The 12,096-nt window shown below is 40.6% G+C and overlaps 2 protein-coding genes across 2 annotated transcripts; one reads left to right on the plus strand and one right to left on the minus strand.

Annotated features, from left to right (window-relative positions):
• Positions 1 to 375: 375 nt before the first annotated feature.
• Positions 376 to 5,958, plus strand: LOC140770719 (uncharacterized). The gene is made up of 7 exons (XM_073111982.1): positions 376 to 1,684; positions 1,836 to 1,954; positions 2,833 to 3,453; positions 3,546 to 3,840; positions 4,072 to 4,234; positions 5,365 to 5,467; positions 5,555 to 5,958. The coding sequence occupies exons 1-7, from the start codon at positions 611 to 613 to the stop codon at positions 5,670 to 5,672; spliced, it is 2,493 nt and encodes an 830-aa protein (XP_072968083.1). The 5' UTR covers positions 376 to 610; the 3' UTR covers positions 5,673 to 5,958.
• On the minus strand, positions 5,782 to 11,302 carry LOC140770728 (nicotinate N-methyltransferase 1-like). Its single transcript, XM_073111991.1, has 3 exons — positions 10,511 to 11,302; positions 7,916 to 7,980; positions 5,782 to 7,298 (listed from the first exon to the last, which is right to left on the minus strand). Exons 1-3 carry the CDS (start codon positions 11,211 to 11,213, stop codon positions 6,999 to 7,001), a joined length of 1,068 nt encoding a protein of 355 aa, XP_072968092.1. The 5' UTR covers positions 11,214 to 11,302; the 3' UTR covers positions 5,782 to 6,998.
• Between the last annotated feature and the right edge of the window lie 794 nt (positions 11,303 to 12,096).

Here is a 12,096-nt window from a genome sequence, read left to right on the forward strand (position 1 = left end):
AAATCTCGTCCAGTTACATGACGTGGACGCCAAGGAACGTGAAATTCTTATGCATTTAATAATAATTTATTAAGTAAATTTTCAAATAACACCTTATATTTAACAGAATTTATGGTGTAAGAAGATTTTACGAGAAAGTTAGGGCGTGATCTGCCAAAAGTAAACTGTAAAAGCAATCTTGTACTATAAATTCACTTAAAGTTGAGGTGTTATATGCAAATACTTCTAAAGACGTAGCTACAGGAAAGAGAAGGACAATTATTTATAATTTATTTTAAATCCGTCGCTTTCCCTTGATTCCTTTTATTTCCCCCATTGCTTCGTCTCCCCACTCCTACAGAAGAAGCAATATATATATGTATATTTGATTTATTTATTTTTTGTTTGAGAAAAAAAAGGGGAACTGGAAAAGAATTATTTCTCCGCGTTCTCTCCTTTATCCCTCTTCCGTCTCTATTCTAACTCTAAATCCAATTCTACTAGGGTTTCAACTACTTCTGCGAGAGGTCGAGAAATCGAGCACCATAGGTCTAGGGTTCCGATCTCCGCCGCCATGCCCTCCTAGGGTTGGGGTTTCCCCGATCGAGAGATCGTTCTACGGGAAGCGGCGATGGCGGATTTCCGCCAAGACGTCGATCTCGAGTTCCGGCGGGGACTGGAGGAGCTGGTCCGGGGGCACCTCGATGGCTGCATGAGCGCCGCCCTCTCCTCCTCCTGCGTCGGCGACGACGATGATGACGCGGCATCCGTCGATGGCCGGCGGCGGCGGCGGTCGGACCTCGAGGGCGATGATCTCGCGGAGTCATCCGCCGCCGCGCGCCGCCACTCGCGGATCCTTGGCAGGTGGGTGGCGCGCCAGGCTGAGGAGATGATCACGACGATGGAGCGGCGGAATCGTGAGTCGGAGTTGATGGCTCTTGCCGGTCTGCACACGGTTTCCATGCTGGATTCCTCCTTCCTCAGGGAATCCCGGCGGTCGCCGTCGTCGGTGGAGCGGCCGGTTGCTGCCAGGGCGCCGTCTATCCTTCAGATGTGGCGGGAGCTTGAGGATGTGTCCACCACCAGGGAGCGGAGGGCCACGGCGTCTGTTTCTAGCGATCCGAGCCGTGCGGAGAGGCAGGAGCTTCATGGGGGCTCCACAGCCCCGAGCGAGAGCGACTACAATGGGTATGGCCGGTGGGATCACGGAGCGAGACCGGACGATGAGGAGGAGGATCGAGGCTCTAGCCGGGAGCAGTCTCCAGATATTGGCGATGGTGAGAGGGAAAGGGAGAGGGAGAGAGTGCGGCAGATCGTTCGCGGGTGGATGACGGAGAGCCAGGTGGCGGCGGATGAGACATCTAGGATCTCACCAAGGGATGAGAGCTCGCAGGCAGAGTGGCTAGGGGAAATTGTGAGGGAGAGAGTAAGGTTGGTGAGGGAGTGGGTGCAGATGACGAGCCAGCAGAGGGATGCCCGGGGTAACAGGAGGGGAGAGAGGGATAGGGAAAGCGAGAGGGAAGGGTCGGTCACCGATCAGGAGGAAGGCCCACCAGAGCACTTAAGGAGGGATTTGTTGCGGATTCGTGGGCGGCAGGCTCGGCTTGATTTGATCATGAGAATGGCAAGGGAGAGGCAGAGGGAGCTTCAGAGCTTGTCGGAACATCGAGCTGTTTCAGATTTCGGTCACCGTAATCGCATTCAGGTCAAGAGTTCAATCTTGACGGAGATATCTTTTTAATTAGGTTTAGCATGTTACAGTTGTAAATTTAGGAATATTTTCGATAGAAAACTACATTATGTCCCAACTTACTTGGTTATGATTTATCACTTACAATGCTTAGACTGGATAGCAGGCACTACTTCGAGGTAGATTCTTAAGAAATGAGAGACCAACTGAGGAGGAGAGGCCACCATCTCTGGCTGCAAGAGAGCTGGGTCAGCTAAGGCAAAGACACCCTGTCTCTGGTTTGAGGTACTCATTGCATATATTGTTGGTGAAAACCTTCTTATAGTTTCCTCAGCACTTCATCTAAGAACGCCCAGTAACCATTATGTTGTTTTTTCCTTTTTAACCAAAAGTTATTTAGATACTAAGTGAAACTACAATTCTAATTGCATCTTCTTTTCATAGACACTGATTGAGTGAATCTTTGCCCAATAAACTCTGTACCAGACTACCCATCATTGACCAAAACCTATATTTCAATGGTAACCACAAGAACCAGTGAGTGCATATGCATTCTAAAGAATTATTTAATTTGCAGCATGCTAATATCATACTTTTATAACTACTCAGCATTTTTGTCTGATAGCCATTCAAATATTTGACGATATGAAAAAAGATCACAGAGGTTAAGTTCATTCCTCAGAGCAATATCAAATTGTGTACCAGTAGTTCCATATATTAAATTGACCAAATTTAAGAATTAGTTGATTTCAAATATATTGAATATTATAAAAGGGAAAATTGCACAATGCCATTGATTCAGGATGTAGAGAAGTGGAAGAAACAAAAGTAGATCTATTTTATCAGTGAATGATGGTTCAAAATTATTCACAGTTGTCATATATCTCATCATTTCTGCTTCTGTACACTGTTCATATAGCATCAAAGTGTCAACTATTTTGTGTTCTTTGCCAGATCACATTCTGTTGCTAATCGTATATATATTTTCAGAATGGTTATTAATCTCATTGAACTACTCTTCACTTCGATTCTTGCTTGATAAAATTTCAAAATTCATAACTTTCTTGTCAATGAGGTTGCTTTGTGCTTTCCACCTTTCATTTAGTATTCTATTGTGTTCTAGTTAAAAACTTAAAATAACACTATGCACTTCTTGTAACTAGGGAAGGATTTCGCTTCAGATTAGAGAATATTGTTCGTGGTCAGGCTGTTACCTTATCTGATGCTTTAGCTGCTCAAAATGCCAACATTTCCACTGATCAATCTCAAACAAGCACCGTGGTGGAGGTACCTATTGATGACCAGGAAATACCTCAACCTAGGAGGGAGAACACTGTTGTTCAGCAAATGGAAGGGGCAGGGACAACAAATGAACTGGAAAGGAGCACTTCCAATGATATTGTAGAGCAAGACTCTCTAAATCAAGTGGACAGTTGGCAGCAAGAAGATGCAGAACATGAAAGAAGAGATTGGGAACAACCTTCTGAAGGTGGTTTTGATCAGTGGCATGAAGAGACTGGAGCAGAATCTGATGGCAACTGGCAGGAGAACCAGGAGTGGTCCCGGGAGGCACCAGAAGATGAAGATGGTGAAACTAGTCATCTCCCAGAAGTGCGCGAAGAGTGGCATGATGATGAGTCTCATTTTACTGCAGAGAACTGGCAGGATGATAATTCAGATCCTCCAATTGGCCAACACTCGACACCTATTAGAAGAGTCAATAGGTTTATACCCCCTGATGATGACAATGTGTATAGCATGGAACTTAGGGAACTCCTAAGCAGGTGGTTGCATCTTGTCTAAACGAAAAGGGGATTTAGTTCGTTGTTGATAGTCACTCTGTTGTCATGTTGAAAATGTTCTACTCTTTTTGCAGGAGAAGCGTGTCGAATCTCCTTCATAGTGGTTTTCGTGAAAGTCTAGACCGATTAATACGGTCATACGTCCAAAGACAAGGCCGTGGTCCTCTCAATTGGGATCTGCCCACTCCAAATTCACCAGAGGAAAACCAGGAGCAGCAAAGAGATGATGAGAACCAGGAGATTCAAGATCCTGTTGACAGGCCTCCACTTGTGATTCCACCTCCACCTTTGCCACCTCGACAACCATTGTGGCACTCAGAATTGCACCATAACAATTGGTCCAGACAGAGCATGCATCGTTCAGAAATGGTACATCATCTTTCTGCTAAATTCCAGGGAATTTTGGAAGCTGTCTGCATTTTATTTCTGAACAGTGTATATCTGCTTTCCTACCATAAGGGATCAGAACTGGAAGCTTTTTGGTTTATGAACACTTCATCCAATGAAGCTGAAACTGCCACTGGCATATATAGTTCTCATGGCAGACACACGGATCCATAGTTTTGGCACGTCAAGCTAATGTTTTAATGTATCTTACAGGAATGGGATGCTATTAATGATTTGAGGGCTGATATGGCTAGACTTCAACAAGGGATGAGTCATATGCAAAGGATGCTGGAAGCTTGCATGGATATGCAACTTGAGTTACAACGTTCTGTTAGACAGGAAGTATCTGCAGCTTTGAATCGCTTTGCAGGACAAGGTTCGTATATTGTTTCCCAGATTATGCTTGTTAATTTAATTGATGATGCCATGATGATTATACTATTTTCCCAGCCATGAAGTGAAATTTGAGTTGATACCTGATGTAGAACATGTTACTCTGGTATCAAAGATGACATAGGACAACCTCTTGATTAATATTTTTCATATGACTTTAGAGTTTTGCACTTCAAACTTTCTACTCAGTCAAGAATCAATCCCATTAATGGAGGAACTACTCTTTGACTCCTGCAATGTGAGTGGGGGAAGAGGTCTTATTTGGTGATGTTTATTGAGTTGTGAGTGCCATTTATAAAGCATCACCAGCAAAGGATTAACACAAACTTCAGGTTGATAATAATTGGTTATAAATAAGATAACAGCATGCTTTGAGCCAAAAGTAGTGCTGTTCAGGGACTATTTCTTGACATCTTGAATTCTTGATAGCAGTATAGCAATAACAGGGTTAAAGTCCTATCTAGCTGAATATCCATGGGAAAATTATTTAGTTGAAGAACCAAAAATAAAAAGCCTCAACATGAGAGAAGCTTTACAGTGCAATAGACTTAGAAGCTGCTTAGTACAACTAACTGCAGATGGTGCTTACTCGGAGATAATCAGCTTTACGTGCCAATTTAATAGGAAACCTTAATGAAAGAGGTACATGGGCGGGCATCTCTATGCTGTGGACAATGGAAGGATCAAAATAAATTTGATATCTTAGAAGATTACTTGCAACTACTAGAAAATAATAATGCTGTCATCATGTTGTATTTGTTCACAGGATGGCAAGCAAGTCTCAGTGCCCACTATATTGATTGTGGCAAAAAATGACATGCATTGGTATAGTATCTTCAGATTTTAATGTACTTCCTAGTATAGTAAAATAAAACAATTCTATCATGAATCTCTCTCTGCCAGCATCCATAGTTTATTATTTGGCCCTCCGCAGTTCTCTATTTCCCTTTGAAAAAAGACCTTTATTTGGTAAAAACTTGTAATTCCTTTCTTCAGATCTAGTACTTGCCTTATTCTATTGCTTCTTCATTAATATTAAGCTACCTGAAAATGATTCCCTGCAATACCAGTTATCCAATGCTCTCCCTAAATCTCACAAGACCAATATTCCAGGGGTTACCAAGGAGCTGTCAGATGATGGATCAAAATGGAGTCAAGTGAGGAAAGGGACCTGTTGTATATGCTGCGACACTCAAATCGATTCCCTTCTGTACAGGTCTTTTTATCTACCTTCTTCATACACATAACAAGGATCAAAGCATAGAGTAATGATACTAATTTTTGTTATTGTTGCGCCATTCAGATGTGGGCACATGTGCACTTGTTCAAAATGTGCCAATGAGTTGGTTCGAAATGGAGGTAAGTGCCCATTATGCCGTGCACCTATTGTTGAGGTGATCCGAGCATATTCCATAATGTAAAGTAGAAAACAGAGAATTTATAGAACCAAAAAAGGAAATGGAACAAGTCGCTGCATTGTGAAGTTTTGTTCTGTTCATGGGAGGAACCGTTTGGTGGCTTCTTGTGTTCTTCTTTTTTTTTTCTTCTGTATCTAGAAGTTTTAGTGTTTTCTCAAATCTGTTGTTCGTAATTATTCTTGCGACATTAAAATGTTTCGAGTGGTACGACAAACAGCTTCTGTTGATTGTTCATGGATCCGACAATTAACAATCTGTAATAAATTGTTCATTCCTCATTTCTTCTCTACATCTTTTTCCAGGGCACTGCTTATTGTCAGATGAGATCTTGTGTTTGTTGACTGGACTTTAGTCTCATTAGGTATGCCAGTCGTATGATTGGTCAAAAGAATTTTCAATTGAATGACGGATTATGTTTCCATTTGAGATAGGCCATAAGGATTTGCGGAGCACCGGGCCCCCGGAGCCAGATGGATCGTTCTGTCTCCATCCAGGTAATTATTGCTCTCTAACAAGAATATCATGAGCTGGTGGTCAACGAACATCTTCTCCATACAAGGAAATTCTAACTAATCTCGAATTATAGTTTTCTTTTAAGAAGTGGAGAAAAACCCATGTTTGTTTTTATCAGGTAGGTCTTGTGGGGGTGCTAGTTGGTTATCCAAGCAGCAGTAGTGGGCATATAAAATGCGACTCGGCTTGTGTGCATGTACATCTGCATCCCAATATTCCATGTAGAGCACATGGTAAGGAGGGGCCCAACATCTATTAGTAGATACCCAATTTGGGTCAATACCCAATAGGTGCCCTTTATTAGGAACCCTAAATTTGGGTCAATACCCAATAGGTGCCCTTTATTGCTATTGCTGCCTTTGTCGGAAAGGGTCAACGAGTTTCCTCCAGGCTCCAGGCAGCGTGTCGACATCTGGTAAAAAGAATCCTCGAACCATTCTGCTGTCTGAAGAGAGCTTTTCAACGTTGTTAGATCGATCCCGTACTTCTATTTCCGACTGAAGAGAGCTCTGTTCATTTCAACACTCTTAAATAGAGAAAAGGAAAGAAAATTCTCAAATTACAAGATAAATAGTTTCTCTATCGTATATTGTTTACTGAAGAATTTATTTGGCGCTGCTGCTATCAAGAGTAGTACAGCAGCCAATCTAAACGGTTCTGGAAACTTTAATCCTTCAGAATCTAGTAAATTAACCTCTCGAATGCTTCTTCTGCTTATAAGAGAGCTGACTGCTTATTGCATCTGCACTGAAGATACCAATAGGAACAATGCAGTAGTATAGTCTAGTTCTCTCGAACACTTGCCATCCTAAACTTTCACTTCTGGTACTCCAGTACTGTGTAGAAGGAGTCCAAATAGATTGCCCTAAAACTATGGAAGCCAGCATTGAGGGCTAGTTGCCGGAATTCTTTCTCTGAGCGTTCTCTACCCTGAGTTCTGTAGATGGTCATAACGAAAATGTCGTTCTCAAGCAGGGCTCGTGTCCTTTGGCTGCTGTCGCTCTCCTCTGGCAAGACCGGCTCGCAGGCAATCACCTTCCCTCCTTCCGGCAGGGCCTTGTAACAGTTCTGTAATATTAGCGTGCACTCCTCGTCCGTCCATGTTGTTAGCACCCACTGCAGGAAGATCATCAAATCAAACAACAAGCTTGTTAGTCTTATGCTCTTATGCCATGAGCGAAATATTTTCACTGACTACTAAAATTCTACTGTGGGTTTAGGTTCCAGGCCACGTCTGAATTTTGTTAGGTTCCTTCAGAGATGTCTGACTCTTATATGAGCCAAAGCCATAAGTAGACAGTGTCTAGATTGGAGGATAAGTTCAAATCCTCCATAAAAGTAGTTAATCACACCTAAATCTGCCAAAATGCAAAACTGTTATGATGACAACAATATCAAACAAAAGCTGTTTAGGCAACAACTTCATCTGGCATCTTGGTTCATATTTTAATTAGAGAGGGCATACAAAGGAATAAGGGCACTATATCATTTTAATTATAATACTATTAAGTTTTCGCTTCTCTTAAAAAGAATAGTAACTCTTAAATTTTAAATATACATCTAACGATGTTAGATAAAAGACGAAGACCATGGGAAAGTCCATTAGGGTTCCTAATCTTGTGAAGAACCCTAATTGTAAGGCACTCACTAACGAAACATAGATGGCTCATCTGCAGAGCAAGGAGACGGCAGTTAAACGGAAGCAATTTAGCTTAACAAGGTGAGTTATTTACCTTCATGAATATGGCGTCACCTGACGGAATGGACTTGAACATGTCGCCACCAACATGAATTATTCCTGCAACAGACGAAGAACCACAGCCAATAATGTTTGCTATCGAAAGAAGATCTTGAACAAGAAACATGTGCCTAGAAATTAACAACTTTTATTGTCTTGTAAATAAGCCAATCCTTCTAGTAGTGCTGAGCAATGCTCCAGCTCCAGCTCCTTCCCCTCATTCTTCGTACATGTGAGGGGTTTAATTATAGGAGTTCTATGTTGAACCCAAGATCGATCAGTGCAGACTGTCTTTGGCGAAGAAGTGCTTCCTTAGTGAGAGAACTTTATGTTGACCGGGTGATGAAAAAAAGTAGAAGGTTATAGAGAAGGAATTCCAAAATCTTCTTAACATCACTGCTGTGATTTCTTATATAAACCCCATTTTATTATCTAAACAAATAGATTACATCCAATCGCGAACATGATGATGTCTTGTATTCCCTAGAACTATACTTACCATCCATAGAACAAATTTCCATCTTAAACTATCAAATATAGATATGAAAGCAAATAAGGTTTCTTACATTAATTATTTTAAGAGAAATTTATATATAACACCATGCTTTATAATGTAATTGTGATTTACATCCTACGCTTTTATTATTTGTAAATCAAGCCCTTTAATTTAGCGAATATATGTAGAAAACATCATTAGTTAGATTTAAACTAACACCGTCAAAATATTCCATTAAGTAGAGATATTTTATTTTTAAAATAACTAAAATGTCCTTAATATAACTTATTTGATGGTATTTTCGTAATTTTTTTAATTTAGGTAATTTAACTTAAAGATTTGATTAAGTTTGACTAACTAATCTAATAACAAAGTGTTTTTACACGTATTTATTAAATCGTAGGGTTCGATTTATAAATAGTAAAAATGTAGGGTGTAAACCATAATTCATTAAAAGAATGAGTGTTATATGCAAATTTTTCTTATTTTAATTTCCATTTCTTCCTAATAATATCAACTTTCTTCTAGTACTTAAAAGCTCTAAATTCAACAAAGTTGCCAAACTGAAATATTGCATGCCCTTGTCAAAACCAAAACAAATATCATGAAACCTAAATCTAAACAAAAAGGAACCTTACATCAGGTTAGTATCCTAGCATCAAAAATCTCAAAAGTATCTAAAAAGCTAAGAAGCACAGACACGGATACGGGACACGGATACGACACGATACGGACACGGGGATACGACAAATCTTAAAAAAACAGGACACGATACGTTTAGGACACAGCAAAATAAATAAATAAAAGCATTATATATATTATCGATACGTTTAAAGAAATATTTTTCTAACCTTATAAAATAAATACACAAGCATGCATAAATTATTCATGAGAGAAAAACAAAACGTATACAATACTACAAAGCCAAAAATGATAATGCTAATACGTGATAATACAATTCTATATTATAATAATAAATATCTAACTACCTAAGAATAAATAACTAACTACCATTACTTAACTACAGTGAACGGCATAGGCGAATCTGTGATTTTACAATAATTTGCATTAATATTAATTTTCTTGTATTTACTAACTTGTGATTGTTGCATTATATTTCTATGGTATATGCAGGAATTTCCTAAAATCGATAATTTATGTTATCAACTTTTATAGTATATGATAAATCTTATGTCCAAAAAGTTTCTCAAGAGTGTCTAAAAGTGTCTAAGGAGTGTCCGAATTTATTCTATAAATTTTTAAATATGGGATATGTCGTAGAAGTATCCGACACGTGTCCAATAAGTGTCCAACGAGTGTCGGTATCCGACAAGTGTCGGACACGGACACGGCATACTATTTGAAGTGTCCGTGTTTTATAGCTAAAAAGTATCCATAATTTTATTTTTTACAATATAAACATTTAAGAAATTATTGATATATATATATAAATATCTGACAGGTATCTTATCTGAATATGATGAGGGTATAAGAAAAATATGCGTGATTGTAAGTTACATGTCTTATGTGAATTTGTGGAGATTCCAAACTCAAAGCAAAAGTTAGAACGGAAAAGCAACCAGCTGCTACTACTTGTTCTAAATACTTAGCTCCACCTGCCCTTTATTTAGAACAAGATTTCGTGCTAAAATCAAGTGCTATTATATTAATCTTCTATCCTACACAAAAGGGAGGCGTAAATTTAAAGGATTTAGAGTGTGTTCTGGATTACAAAGTGGAATTAATTTAGATCCTCGAGGGGCTTCTCCTCTCACGTGATGCTGCTCAGAGTTGTCTAGCGTTACCCCACCGTGGATATATCCCACCGTGGTAGCATATTTTATATATCTACGTTATAAATATATATTTGCAAACGAACACTTTCTTATCGTTTTCATCAAATCACCACTTTTAATTACGGAAAAACCAAACCTCTTTTGCATATTGGCAAGTCAAAACTCCTTTTTATTTTAGGTTTTGTTAAAGGCCATTTACCTTTTTGTGCATAATAAGAGTAAAACGTAGTGGGTGATATGCAAAAAAATATTTTATTTATTTTTTAAATAAAAAAGTAAGGAAGGAAGGGCAACATACCGGAAATGGCAGGTGCTTCGGCGACGACCTCCGGGAGATCGAAGTTAATCCCAACCCTGATCCCCTTTACCCTCTTCAGGATCATCTCCAAGCACGCCCCGGAGCTCCCTCCCACGTCCACGAGCGTCTCGATCCCGTCCAACCCTAACCCGTACCCGTCGAGGAACGCCTCCATGAACGGCTCAGATACCCCCGCCATCGCTCGCTGCATCAGTGCGTTCGCCTCGGCATCCGTGCCGTAATAGTCGTAGGCCGCGACCCCGCCGTTGGCCCGCCGGAACGGCTCTGGACCGGCGGGGTCGAGGACGGACTCGTGAAGCAGCGGCCACGCGCGGAGGAGCGCGTCCTGGTGGTGCTGGAGGACGTACTCGGCGTACGAGGCGGACGTGCCGGCGTCGGAGGGGATAAGGGTTTCGCCGATCGGGGTGAGGGAGTAGCGGCGGGGAGAAGCGGGGGAGAGGTGCTCGGAGACGACGCCGTGGGAAGCGAGGAGGCGGAGGAGGCGGTCGAGGAGGGAGGGGTCGCCGGAGGAGGGGAGGAGATCTGCGGCGGAGACGGGGGAGTTGGAGCCACCCGACCAGATCTTGGAGGGGATCCCGAGGCGGATCACTGCGAGGAGGGCCATGGGGACGGATATCATGTTCGCGAGCTCCATCGCCGCGAGGCGAGGAGAAGATGATGGTGGATTCTTCGGCGACACCATTGATGGATTCGATCGGAGGAGGAGGAGGAATGGGTTACGTTTTCTTAGTTTTGGTGGTGAGGCGATCGAGTGTGGTTACTATAAATTGATAGTTAGGCCAGAGTTTATCACATAATAAAGAAAAGTTATTTTATAAGATAATGACGAATACTTTTAGTTTAATATAAAAATAAATTAAAATATATGGTTAGAATAAAATTGATAATTAGGCCAGAGTTCATCACATAATAAAGAAAAGTTATTTCGGAAATAAACCTGGCCTGGTTTAGAAATGGCTTACTACAAATAGTGAGAATGCAGGGTCGTAACTGCAAATACACTTTATGTGGGGTTCAAGTAGCCTGCAAACGTACACGTCCATCCAATCAGATATACTGCTAATTTCTGAAGCATCGCGAGTGGCCGTCTGCTTCAAATTTGCTGGTTTTATGACACTTCTTATCGTACAAGTGTTCTTTTCTTTCCCCTTATTCCTGGATAAGAGTCTTATTCTCAGATAAGCTGTTGCTTAGATTAGCTACGGGTCCTGAAACTGGGTTTTGGGCCCATTCCAGCCCAATAGGCCCATAAATAGCTATAGACTATTGATTCCAGAAGCATACCACCAGATATATATATATATATATATATATATATATATATATCCATGGGCCTAAAAAGGGAAAGTAGAAGAAAAGATAAGCATGAAACGAATTTATAAATAACACCCTAATCTTTTAGTTCATTATCTCTTGCATCCTATTTTAGTTTATCTTACATAGAGTAGAGTAGAGTTATCGTAGATGGTTTTTTATGCATTAAAACCCTTTTAAAAAATCTCTTTTTTTATCTATATAAATAACACCCTAATTTTTATTCATTTCTCATTACAGTTTTAAAAAAG

The sequence above is a fragment of the Typha angustifolia genome, chromosome 2 (assembly GCF_048772165.1).
Source record: "Typha angustifolia cultivar Huaian chromosome 2, ASM4877216v1, whole genome shotgun sequence".
NCBI lineage: Eukaryota > Viridiplantae > Streptophyta > Magnoliopsida > Poales > Typhaceae > Typha > Typha angustifolia.

Excerpts from the sequence above, each read along its gene's own strand:
- LOC140770719 (XM_073111982.1), top strand. The coding sequence starts at position 611 with ATGGCGGATTTCCGCCAAGACGTCGATCTCGAGTTCCGGCGGGGACTG. Across the intron at positions 1,685-1,835 it reads GTCACCGTAATCGCATTCAG|GCACTACTTCGAGGTAGATT; the intron begins GTCAAGAGTTCA and ends ACTGGATAGCAG. Across the intron at positions 3,454-3,545 it reads CTTAGGGAACTCCTAAGCAG|GAGAAGCGTGTCGAATCTCC; the intron begins GTGGTTGCATCT and ends CTCTTTTTGCAG.
- LOC140770728 (XM_073111991.1), bottom strand. The coding sequence starts at position 11,213 with ATGGTGTCGCCGAAGAATCCACCATCATCTTCTCCTCGCCTCGCGGCG. Across the intron at positions 7,981-10,510 it reads CGAAGCACCTGCCATTTCCG|GAATAATTCATGTTGGTGGC; the intron begins GTATGTTGCCCT and ends CGTCTGTTGCAG. Across the intron at positions 7,299-7,915 it reads GTGACGCCATATTCATGAAG|TGGGTGCTAACAACATGGAC; the intron begins GTAAATAACTCA and ends ATCTTCCTGCAG.